Source organism: Balaenoptera ricei, chromosome 12, assembly GCF_028023285.1.
Source record: "Balaenoptera ricei isolate mBalRic1 chromosome 12, mBalRic1.hap2, whole genome shotgun sequence".
In the NCBI taxonomy this organism is placed as follows: Eukaryota; Metazoa; Chordata; class Mammalia; order Artiodactyla; family Balaenopteridae; genus Balaenoptera; species Balaenoptera ricei.
The window spans coordinates 48562256-48574862 of record NC_082650.1 but is presented as its reverse complement, the minus strand read 5'-3'; the positions used below and the strand labels follow the sequence as shown (position 1 = coordinate 48574862).

Below are 12607 nucleotides of genomic sequence, written 5' to 3'. Positions count from 1 at the left end.
AGCTCCGCTCTGCTCTAGCTTCAGTCTAAGATTTTATGTCCGAAGGCCGCGCAAGTGCACTTGCGTCTCACCGTTACCATAGCGACTGGTCCTCCCGACAGCAGATCTTCGCTGCCTTGTAAACATCTGAGCAACTGCAGCTCCGGAGGCCGGGGTCACTGGCGGGTAACTAGGCTTTGGCGTGGGATTTTAAAACATGTGTCTTTAAAGCTGTTTATGATCTATCAGAGGTTCAGTCTCCGTTTACAGTCTCAATACCTGGGGCGGCGGGTCAAATTCCGTTCATTCCGATTCCTCCGGACTCTGCGTTAATCTATTCAACAAGTCCTTTGTTCTAATAGAAAATAATGTCGATGAGCACAAAGAAACCCCAAATAGACGTGTCAGGGTACAACCGAAACTAGGTGGTTATACAGATTGACAAAAATGGCGCTTCAGAGGCCCAACCAGTGTATGTTGAAGCTGTATGCTCCCAACATTAACTTCTAGGCCCTCTGCAGGATTCAAAAGAAATTAAGACATAGATCCAGCTCCAGACGGCTTACAATTTGATTGAAGATACACACGAAATACTCAAAAAATTGTGACGATTTTGTGGCGCTAAGTGTAATAGGATTCAATAGAAGTCTGATGGAAGAGATGAAATTAAAACTAGGCATTTTATTTATGTACAGTGTTTAGGTGGGACAAAGGAGGAGGAGATTGAAAAATCAGGTATTCCTGAAAACGACCAACTCCTAAAATTTTCAAACATTGAAAAATACTGTAAACTCTTATTGATTAATTTAGACCAGATTTCAATTAAGAACTCAAGCACTTCTTTCGTAAAATTAATATTTTCCACAAAAATTCTGAGGAACTACAAAATACTAGGAAGCCTCCCCCCACCAAAAAAAAGTTAAAATTACATGTGCAACTAATGTGTGGTAATAGGAATTGTAATATTCGATTGTTTGGAACACCTTATTCCCCTACCAATACAAATAATAGTTGTTACTATATCTCTGATATCTGGTAAGTTTGAAGTTGCAATGGGTGGTTTATGAGGCTGAGGCTTTCCCACATTTCCATTTAGATGTTTTTCACCTTATTACTCACATATCTTATGATTAATAGGTAACTTTTAGTCAATAATTTTTTGCATTTGCTGGATTTTACTCTTAACTGCTTATTAGTGAGCATGGAGTCAGTGTTAGAGGTGCAGTCAGGTTCCCCTAACACTTCACTTAGGTCTTAACATTAAAGTCCTAAAGTCTGGGGCTTCTAAAATTTGCAAAGCTTGGTCCAGTTTGTGAGTAGATCTGTATCTGTGAGCTACGGTGCCAGCTCATCTGGTATTCTGGCCTCTGCAGAGCTCTACCCTTCATGCAGTGGTTAGGTCCTAGTCATGACTCCCTAGAGGTCATACATGGGAACAGAATTAAATTAAGAAAGTTCTAACAAGTCTCACTAAAAACTTCAGTCTGGGGAGAATCAGACTGAGAGAAAATTCTGCTTGAGAGTCAAGGTAGAACCTTACATACCAGCCACTTTAGGACTTCAGTGGAAGCAGAAAAAACATTTTAGAGTTTATACCTCCCAGGAGTCCACCTTGAAGTCATATATCTGAACATATCCTAAAGTTGAATGCACTCCTAATTAGATGGACTGAGACCTCATTGAAAATATTCAACAAACTTTCAGAAGAGCAAGCTGAACGCAGGCCACCCAGAAGGCTACACACAGCTCTCGTGGAATTCTCTCTGATACACCTCCTCTGATAAAAACACAATGAAAAAGAAAATATGATTTACCTTTCAAACTCTAGCTGTGAGTGGAAGAGCAGATTTCAGATAAGTAGGAAAGAAGTCAAGGAGAATTTACCCACAGAATAGCAGAGTATGGTAGATTGGAGTATTGTTCTGAATTCTTTACTCTCTCCCTTTGCACATGACTGTGCAGTACCTCCTGGAATAGGGGTGTAGGCAGAGTATACGTCTTTGTCCTATTGGTCAGGCTTGGTCAGGTGGCTTGCTTTGACCAGTGGAATGATGTCAGGTATCAAAAGTTTTAGGTGTGCTTGCATGCTTTTGCCTCTTGGTCTTTGCTATTTTTCGTAAGAAAAACTACCTCAGGTGGCTGCTGTTTCCAAAATGATGAAGACATGTGCATCAGATCTGAATCTGCATCTCAGTTGAAATGTGGAGTACTGCTAATCCTAGCCAAACCCAGGAGAGGCAAGTGGAGAGCAGCTGAACAGCAGTCTCTCCACAGTCTTAATAAGAAAAAAGGTTTTTGGTTGAAGCTGTGAGATTTTGGGGTGCAATAGTATTGGAGCAATAGCTGTCTAACACACCATGCAAATAGATTGGGCAAAATTTTATATGTTAAATGTGAGCAAGAGGAAAACATCATTGAAAATTATGCAGACTACTCCTGTAAAAGGAAGGAAGGATGGAAGGAAAATAGCATGTAAAAGATGAATGAAGTACATGACCTGTAAAACCTAACCTAAGGGGAAAAAAGAAAATTCATATAATTTTTGTGCTGTAGAGGAACTTATTAATAATAAGAATATGAATTTGGTAGTACAGGAACTTAAAGACAAGATGCTAAAATAATGTATTGAGGGCTGAGTCTTGCCTTGTTTTTTTCACTACTATATCCTTAGTATTTAGAACTTTGCCTGGTGTACTATAGGTAATCAATAAATATTTGGTGAATAAATGAACTAAAATGGAAATAAAAGAGAAAGGAAACTAAAGACCAAAACATGTTAAAGGACTAATGAATAATTAGAAGCGCAGAGAAGCAGACTAGAGAGCTGAAAATCAAATTACTGATTAGAAGAAAGGCTTGAGATAATCACAGAGAACACTGAGGCAAAGGACAAAGGTATAATAGCTCTTGGAAGATAATATATGTGAAACAGATAAAGATGGTTCAACATAAGATTAATAAGTGCCCCTGAAATAGAGAACACAGCAAATTGAAGAAGAAATGTTCTTATTGATATAAAAAATAATACAGGAGGAAAAATCTATAGATTAAAAGCATATACCATGTTACATGGAATAATTTCTATAGAGCAGTCAACACTAAGGGATATACCCTGGTTCAGTTACTCAGTTTTCAGAATAAAGAAAGAATTCTTTAGGTACACAGGCAAGAAACAAAAGTTGGGGGGCGGCATGGAGAAAAAACAATTAGGCTCCTTTAGATTCATCTATAGTACATTTAGTACTGGACGACATTACAAAGATGCTACAAATTTCGGAGAAGGAATAAAATGTGTTCCAAGGAAAATATACTCCTGTAGCTTTCAAAGTTGTCATTTAAATATACTTTGAATTTGTGGGCACTCTATCAATTTTTATTCCTGCTTGCACACTGCATTTCTGAGCCCATCTCTTTGTCATATAACTTGACAAACACAGCCAACAGCAGCTAACATGTTATTGGCATTCTGTCTTCCAACCTCTTCACCTAGCATTCACCAGCAAATCATCTGCTTTCTAGGTTATCACAGAGTTTTCCAAAGATTTTTCCAATAGGTTTGCCACTGAATAGCATAGACAACTATCCTCTCAGTTTCCAATAACAATTTTCTTGACACTCACTGCTTGACCACTATGCTGGTGACTTATATTTTATGTTTTTGTTATGGCAGTACCTAAGTCTGGACCTAAGTCTGTATAAGTCAGGATAAATTTTATTATGCTGTGGTAACAGCCAACCTCCAAATCTCAGTGGTGTAAAACAACAGTTGTTTATTTTTTGCACATGATACATGTCCATTGGAGGGGGGAGTCTGGTGGCTATGCTTTATGTTATCTTCACCCTGGCACCCAAGTTGCTGAGCTACCACTATTTGATAATTCCTGGTTTTTGTGGCAAAGAGAAAGACAACTCAGGAGGGTCTTGTACTGCAATTAATGGCTGCTGTTAATTTACTGGCCAAAACTAGTCACATGGGCTCCAAGTAATCATAAGGGGACCAAGAATTACAATCTCTGGAAGACAGAAAGCCAGAAATATTTGATGAACAACATTTGTAAGTTCATCACAAGCACCCTCAAACATGACACCAAAACACAGTATCTGTGGTAGGCAGCCTCTCAGATGGTACCCAGTGATCTCTGCCTCCTAGTTTTTTTTGAACTTCTCTACAGATGATCTGCCTCCTATTTTTGTGTAATCACCTCCCATTGAGTCTGGGCTGGACCTAGTGGTTTCTTTCTAATGAATAGCATCCAAACACAGCCCAGCAGCCATCCTGAGTTGGGGAGACAGAGGAACGAAGACAAGAATGACAGCAGACTTTCTTGTTGGAAACAATGCAAGCCGAAAAACACTGTAGAAGAATATTTAAAGTCCTTAAAAAAAACCCCACAAAATTGTTGACCTAGGATTCTATACCCAGCAAAAAGAATGTTCAAAAATGAAGATGAAGTAAAAACATTCAAAAGGTGAATGAATTAATCACCAGAAGTCCAAAACTTAAATGAAAACCTTCAGATAAAAGGAAAATTATGTTGGATGGAAATCTGGACCTACTCAAGGGGATAAGAACACTGAAAATGATAAATATGTGGGTAGATATAAAAGACTTCTCTTGAAAAATTTCCTAAAGAGATGATTGCTTAAAGAAGAACTAATAATAATGTGCTGTGGGGTTTATGGTATACGTAGATGTAAAGTACGTGACGACAAAGTAATACAGGGTGTGAGGGGGAAATAGAATATATTCTTGTAATTTTCTTGTGTTGGAAGTGGTATAATGTTATTGAAGGCAGACTGAAAAGTTAAAGATGTATACCATAAACCCTAAAGTAACCCAAAGCAAAGCAAAACAAAACAACATGCGAGTTTGTATAGCGATGAACCAATAATGGAGATAATATAGATTCATAAAATATATTCAGCTGTTTCAAAAGTACAGAATAAGAACAAAAGGGGAACAAAAACTGATGGCACAGAGTACAAATAGTAAGAAGGCAGATTTACATTCAATCATATCTATTGCATTACATCAAAACACCCTAATTTAAAAGTCAGAGATCATCAGAGTAGATTTGTAAAAAGCAAGACTCAGCTATATACTGTTTATAAGAAAGCTACATCAGGGCTTCCCTGGTGGTTGAGTATCCACCTGCCAGTGCAGGGGACACGGGTTTGATCCCTGGTCCGGGAAGATCCGTCATGGTGCGGAGCAGCTAAGCCCCTGTGCCACAACTACTGAGCCTGTGCTCTAGAGCCCACGAGCCACAACTACTGAGCCCACATGCCACAACTACTGAAGCCCGCGCGCCTAGAGCCCGTACTCTGCAACAAGAGAAGCCACCACGATGAGAAGCCCGTGAACCGCAATGAAGAGTAGCTCCCACTCGCTGCAACCAGAGAAAAGCCGGCATGCAGCAACAAAGACCCAACGCAGCCAGAAACAATAAATAAATAAAATAAAATAATAAAAAAAGAAAGAAAGCTACATCAAATATAAAGTTTGAAACTAAAAATATAGGAACATTATATGAACACTAACGAATACAAAGTAGCTATATAAATTTTAGACAAAGAGCAAAGAATACTACTAGCGATAAAGATATTTTATAATAATAAAAATATAAATTCATCAAGAGTACATAATGCTACTAAAAATTCATGTACCTAATGAGTTTCAAAATACGTGAAGCAAACACTGGCAGAATAGAAAAGAGAAACAGATATTCATAATTATAGTTGGAGATTGCAACATCTTTATTTCAATAATTGATAAACAAGTATACAGAGAATGAGTAAGAATGCAGAAGACTTGAACAACTCTGTCAACCAATTACGTGTATAGAATACGTCACCCAACAACAGCAAGATACACATTCTTTTCAGTGTACATAGAACATTTACCAAGATAGTCCTTATTCTGGCCATAAACAGGTCTCAATAAATTTAAAAGAATTAACATAATACAAAGAATGTTCTCTGTTAACAATGGAATCTAAGAAATCAGTAACAGAGAAATAGCTGGAATATTCCCAAATATTTGAAAACAAAATATCATAGTTCTAAATAACCCATTGGTCAAAGAAGAAACCAAAAAGGAAAATTTTAACTGAAGGAAATAAAAATAACAAAATTTCAAAATTTGTGAAATGAAGCTAAAGTACTGCTTTGATGGAGATTTATAGAATTAAATACTTACGTTAAGAAGATCAAATCAATGACCTAAGCTTCCATTTTAAGAAACTAGACGAAGAAAAGCAAATTAAACCCAAAGTAAACAGGAAAAAAGGAAATACTAAAGATTGGAGTTGAAATCGAATAAATAGAAAACAGAAAATTAATAGAGGAAAAAAATCACTGAAACCTAAATATGTTTCCCAGGAGATTAAAATTCTTTTGTGGGCTCCCTTGCTCATAAGGTAAAGTCTAAAATCTTTAACTGGGGTTCATGTTCCTGCTTGATTTAGCCTCTACTTATTCTCTCTGACCTGGTTTCTTTTTTATTTTCTCTGCTGTGGTTATGCTGGCCTTTCAGATTTTCTGTTGTCCTTTCTACTGGCACAGGACCATTGCACATGCTGTTTCCTCTGTTTGCCCCCTTCCCAACTGTCTCAGTGTCTTTGCTTCCTACCCACTTCCACCTAGTTAATGCCTACTCGTCCTTTAGATTTAGTGCTAATCTAGAGCATACCCTACCCTAACTTGTAAACTCCATTAGGGCAGACACTGTATTTGTTTTGCTCAATATTTTACCTTCAGTACTTAACACATGCCTTGCTTATGGTGGATTATCAGCAAATATTTGTGGTATGAATAAAGTAATTCTAATAATGGATATTTTCTTAGGATATGACCAGTCCAAACATTACTCTTTTTCTGTATCTCATGAATCAATATCCTGAAGATTGAAAGATCACTATTCTTGCACTTATGAGAATTAAGAGAGAGTATTTAGAGATTTCACCATTTTTTTTTTCACTATTTATACTTCACCTATTCATCCATTCCCCTGTGAAGATCTGCTGTAGAGTCAAGTTTATTTTATCTTCTGATGTATATACTCTAGTGCTGGATAGTTCCATCATTAAGGCTACTTTTTGGTTTGTCTCACTGTATCATCCATATTAAAGAAGAACCTTGGCACAACTTGTGCCAAATAAACTAGTTTAAAATGATGGTAAATTGGGGGAATTTAAGAATATTTCACATGCGAATATTTGCTTTGCAGCTTAAAGATAGTATATCAGTGATTAAAAAGTGAAATCAATGCCTCAACACTCTGATTGAAATTTTGTACCCCAGCCGTTGGCTTTTTACTCCTCAAAACAACTCTATGATGTAGAAATTAATACCATTTTACAAACTTTTAGTGACTTGCTCAGTCTCAGAGTTAACACGGTGTTCGAATTTAAACCTAACTCCGAGGCGCTAACCCACCGTTTTCGCACTGCCACCCACACAGAAAATTCAAACTATTAAAAAAATGTTGCCATACTAAGCGTCAAATGTTTAGGTCCTAGTGACATATTAGCTAACAATGACCAGCAATTATTTCAGTTTGTCTGACTGTGACACAGTCAGTTAAATGATTTCTCTAAGCTAAGATTGTGATCAACTCTTCACAGCACCCTAGTAAGAAAGAGAAGGTAGAGTTCAGCTTTTATCTAACGTCAACTTAATTATGTAAAATGCTAATTTCCTATTACATAAAGCATATGAAAACAGAACAGTGGGAACTTAGCATAAAATGTAGGTAGTAAAAAAGATTTTCATTAAATGTGAAAAATGCTCATTAGCATTTAATAGTTCAGTCATCAGCTAAGAAAACTGAAAAAAAATTGATTAGCTGAAGAGTAATGTTCTGGCTTAAGAGTTAAACTTAAGTATTACATTCAGTGAGGTAAGCTGTTGATATAGAAACTGGGAGAGAAAGGGCAGTCCAGAAGATAAGTTTCAGCTTGTTGCTGGAACTACAAATTGAGACATTTTATGCTCTAGCAGGTAGGGAACTAAATGAAAGAATCTCTGATGTCATAATTCCTGGGTGTCACTGGGATATTTTATCATCATTCATTTGGTGAAGATGTTATAAACGGAGAACTCAGGGCCCAGGGAACAGAATAGAGAGGACAGTATAAGATGTATTCTTCCTTTCTCATTATTCCTGTCACTTGGGAATTTCAAGCCTCTTTTGAGGAAACAGGAGAGAAGAGGTAGTCCAGGCATTAGAGAGAGGGTTTAGAGAGTCCTACATAGGAAGAACGATAAAGAAATTTGTAAAGGTGCAGTTTGAGGCTTTTGGCATGGGACAAGGACATGGCTAGATTGGGTTAATTTGGGTTATTAGTTAAGGGAAAGTCTGGAAGACAAAGGTAATGAGGAGAATAGGATATAAAGTGAGGAGAATCTCATGTGATTTTGTGCAGATTGATTAGACTGTTGGTTTAGAATAGATACAGATAAAGTAATTCATAGATTAAAATATTTAATGTTGGAAAATAAACAAGGCAATGACAACAAGAATAAAACCTTCACACAAACTTTAGAGACAATTTTTTAGCTAGGTTTCAGCTTGTTGCTGGAGCTATGAATCGTGATATTTTATTTGTTAGCAGGTAGGAAACTATGTGAAAGAATCTTCTGGTGTCAGAATTTCTGGGTGTCACTGGAACATTTGATCATCATTCCTTTGGCAATTCCAGCCTTCTCTGGAAGGTCAGTAGAAGCAATTGATTTATTCACCTCTACAGGAATCAGACTCGGCCTATTTTGGTAAGTCTGTGTATCCTTGATCAAGTTAGCTGAAGCTTAATACTTACATATGATAGCTAGTTATACTAAACCATAGTTTTTACTATGGTTTTACTAACTTGTCATTGAGCATAACACTTTTTTCTTCGATAATGGACACACAGTCTATAACAACTATTATATAATATTCAAATTCCAAAACTTTTAATAATTTAGTTTTATTATTACCACAATAAACACTTACTTATTAGGCATAGAATACTGCCCTAGGCATAAGAAAGTTATAAGACATTTTTCATTTTTCCTGCCCTTTGCTGAAGACATGTAAATTTATACAAGATAGAGCTATTAATTACCCACTGTGTCCCAGACACTGTTCTAGGTATTAAGGATTTAATCACTGGTGACAAAGACAGACATGGAATGGGAGTGGGGGGGACAATGATAAAGCAAAAACATTTACAAAAAAATTAGAGCACTGGTTCTCAACAGGGGGAGATTTTTCTCCCCTTTTCTACCAAGTGATATTTGGCAATGTCTGGAGATATTTTTGTTGCAGCTTTGTGGTGGGGTGCTACTGGCATGTGAGTGAGTGAGTGGAGGCCTTGGATGCTGCAAAACTTCCTACAATGCGCGGGACAGTCTCCTCCCTCCTAAACAAAAAGTTACATGACCCTAAATGTCAATAGTGTCAGAGTTGAGAAATCCTGAATTAGAGCGATGATAACTGTTATAAAGCAGAAGTAGAGTGCTAAGAAAACATATAATGGAGGGGTTATAAAAATCTTCTCCGAGAAAGTGACATTTAAATTCAGACTTAATGAATGAGTTGGACCTAACAAGTAAAGAGTGTGAGCAGTGAGGTGGGGAAGAATTCCAAGCAGAGGCAACAGTAGGCAGTGAGGAGCTTATTTTGTGTAGTTGTGTGTGTGTATGTGTATCATATATATCGTATGTATCTCACATTACATTGCATATGTGTATGTATATATTTAATCATGCTCAGTAGTATCTGCTCAGTAATAGCAGTTAACATTTATTGAGCCTGTACTACATGTTAGGCACTGCATTTCACATGTATTACTTTATTTAATTCCCATTATCACCCTGGAGGTAGATAATATTACTAAGCTCAGTTTATCTTTGAGAAGCATACTTGGTTAAGTACCTTGCCTAAGATCACATAGTTGGGAAGAGCCAGAGCCAGGGTTTGAATCCAGGTCAGTCCAGCTCTTACAAGGCACTTTCTTAACTAATTCACTGTAAATGTAGAGAGGCAGGGGTTAACAAATAATCACCAGGAAGAGAAGGAATAGCTGTAGATATCAGGCAGATGTGAAACTCTTGTACTTCAAAGGAAGACAAGGGTTTAGCTAGGCAGAGAGGCAGTGGGAGCTCAAGCTTGTCAATTGCCATAACCATTCAAAGGAAAACAATTTTTTTTCACATAACATAAATGGACTTCAGTTATGTTAACCATAGGGCACAGTTTACTTTATCATCTAGTTGCTATTTTACATTTGCTCAAGACTTAAAATTGTATGTAAGGGAGAGTTGTATAATAGAGTATTAATGTACTTTTATAGATATTTAAATATGTCGTTTTCAGAATGTTTCTATATGCCTATAGCAAAATTAATATTAAGAATTTCAAAGAACTATTTGAAAACAACTCACCCCCCCTCTCCATTATTTTAACTTTCTAATCTAGGTTTTCAGTGAATTATGCCTTTTCGGTTTGGGATCCAGCCAAGGAGGTTTCCAATGGAAGGGGGAGACCCTTCAGTTGGGCTGGAGCCTGGGCTGAGCTCCAATGCTTCCTGTAACGGGAAAGAGATGTTACCAAGCAGGTAAAAAGTCTTCTTGTCCTAACAACTGAGGAGATGTGTAATGGCTATCATCAATGCAAGCTTTAGCTGACATTCAATTAGTAAGAAAGAAGCCTAGGAGCATTAAATTATTAATGTTATTAAATTAGTTTTACCAGAGCCTAGGTTTTCTTAGCATAAAGTCTGTATATTGTAAGTCTGAATGATAGACCAATTTTGGGGGGTAAATATTTAGCTAGTTTTTTGTTAATAGTTTCAAGATTATATAACATTCAATCAAATAAGCAAACCTTTAGTGCTATTATGTGCAGGGCACTGTGCTACGCATAAGGCTACAAAATATGAAAAAGACTCAGACCTCAGAGTCAGTGTCACTTTGGCTTTGACTTGACCTTTGGCAGAAGGAGAGTGATATAGAGGTGAAGATTCTATTTTTGCAAAATTGAGGAAAACTATAATAGGATTTATTCCACTTTTCTTCTGTTTACCATAGTACATTGTTTGATTTCTCATGGCTTGGAATTTTCAGAACACAGATTTAAGCTTAATAAGGTAGGTACTTTAAACATCAGAGTTATTCAAGGATAAAATAGGCTACTTCGGGAAATACTGATTAGTAGTCTTTAGAAATGTTTAAGGTTGGGTTATTATTTGATGGGGATGTTGGAAAGGAAATTCAAGCACTAGGTGTATTTTTAGACTAGATGTTATTTAAGGGCTCTTTTAAACCTGAGATCCTATCAACATTTGAATAGTATGTGGAATAGTATGTTCAGTTTTATATTTTTCCACAAATATTCTAGTTTTTAAATCACTCAACTGGAGTGATTTTAAGGTGCATATATGTATGAATTGCCATAGTATTATCACTTATGTTTACAACTATGCACTCCCCCCTGCCCCACTTTTCTTTGCCATTTAGAAATCCCTGCATACCTTTCAAAAGAACATCTGGAGGGTTATCTTTGTATTTATAAGTTTCTTTTGATTAAATGTATGGCACAACATTTAACAACAATTTCTTTGCAATGTAAGTCTAAAATGTCTGCCTCATTAGTGCCACTGTGTTATATTTTGTGACATTCAGAGATTTCAAAAAGACTTAAAACAGCTGAATATACACTCAAACTTCGGTTCTCTGAAAAAAGTTTCCTTTTTTATATCTAAGTACATGTCATTTGCTCTTTTATTTAGGCAACTCCGAAGATGCCCTGGAAATCATTGCCTGACAATAACTGATGTTCCCATCACTGTCTTTGCAACAATGCGAAAGCCACCTGCACAAAGCAGCAAGGAAATGCATCCTAAATAGCATCATTAAGTCTTTTGTAGAGGTTTGACTAAGTCAAGGGTAATGGACCAGTATCATCTTATGATCTGGTAAGCAAATAAAAGTGGTGGCACCTTTGGATGGTGACAGTAGTTGAAATATTTACTTTTTGTAGAGAAAGACCGGAATGTAGTCTGTAAAACATGTGTAGTGATAAGCCATCAGTTATGTTTGATAGATAAGACAGAATAATATTTCACAATTAGAAAGTGCCTTAGAGATCATCTTGCTCACAGTGGATCATTAATATCAACAATTCACAATGAAGCTTAAGCCACCTTGATTATCAGTCAGGAAGGGCCCATTCTAAATGCTTAACGTGTTTTGGGCTGATTTCCTTTGCTTATTTTTGGGTTGCTACTTAGCTGAATCCTTTCACTTGAATACCCTAAGCCAGTTTCTGTCTTTCTGTCTTTTGATAATGTTCTGCCCAGGAATGATTATATTGGGTGAGAAATGGAGCCCTGTGGGTTATGCATTTTGAAATAATACCCAAGACTGAAGGAAATTCTTAGTCCATGGTTAATCTGCAAAGCATATACACTGCTATCATATGGGAGCTCAGGTTATTGGTTAAATTTATTATAATGAGGTCAAGGCTGTGATTCTAACCCCTATTTTTCCAGGAAAAATGATGTCTCATCATCACACTATTACCTCAAGTCCCAGCCAGTCATCTTGAAATTGTCCACAGTTAGTATTGAGAAACCTCAGATGG

The 12607-nt window shown here is 36.7% G+C and overlaps 1 protein-coding gene across 4 annotated transcripts; it reads left to right on the top strand.

Moving 5' to 3' along the window:
* Positions 1-14: 14 nt before the first annotated feature.
* On the top strand, positions 15-11976 carry FAM229B (family with sequence similarity 229 member B). 4 transcript variants are annotated; one of them, XM_059941390.1, is made up of 4 exons: positions 15-165; positions 8592-8694; positions 10442-10580; positions 11754-11976. In XM_059941390.1, exons 3-4 carry the CDS (start codon positions 10456-10458, stop codon positions 11869-11871), a joined length of 243 nt encoding a protein of 80 aa, XP_059797373.1. In that variant the 5' UTR covers positions 15-165; positions 8592-8694; positions 10442-10455; the 3' UTR covers positions 11872-11976. The 4 variants fall into 4 exon arrangements, with proteins under 4 accessions (XP_059797373.1, XP_059797375.1, XP_059797372.1 ...); XM_059941389.1 differs by having other exon boundaries at positions 16-165; positions 8595-8751; XM_059941388.1 differs by having other exon boundaries at positions 16-165; positions 8592-8751.
* The last annotated feature ends 631 nt before the right edge of the window (positions 11977-12607 follow it).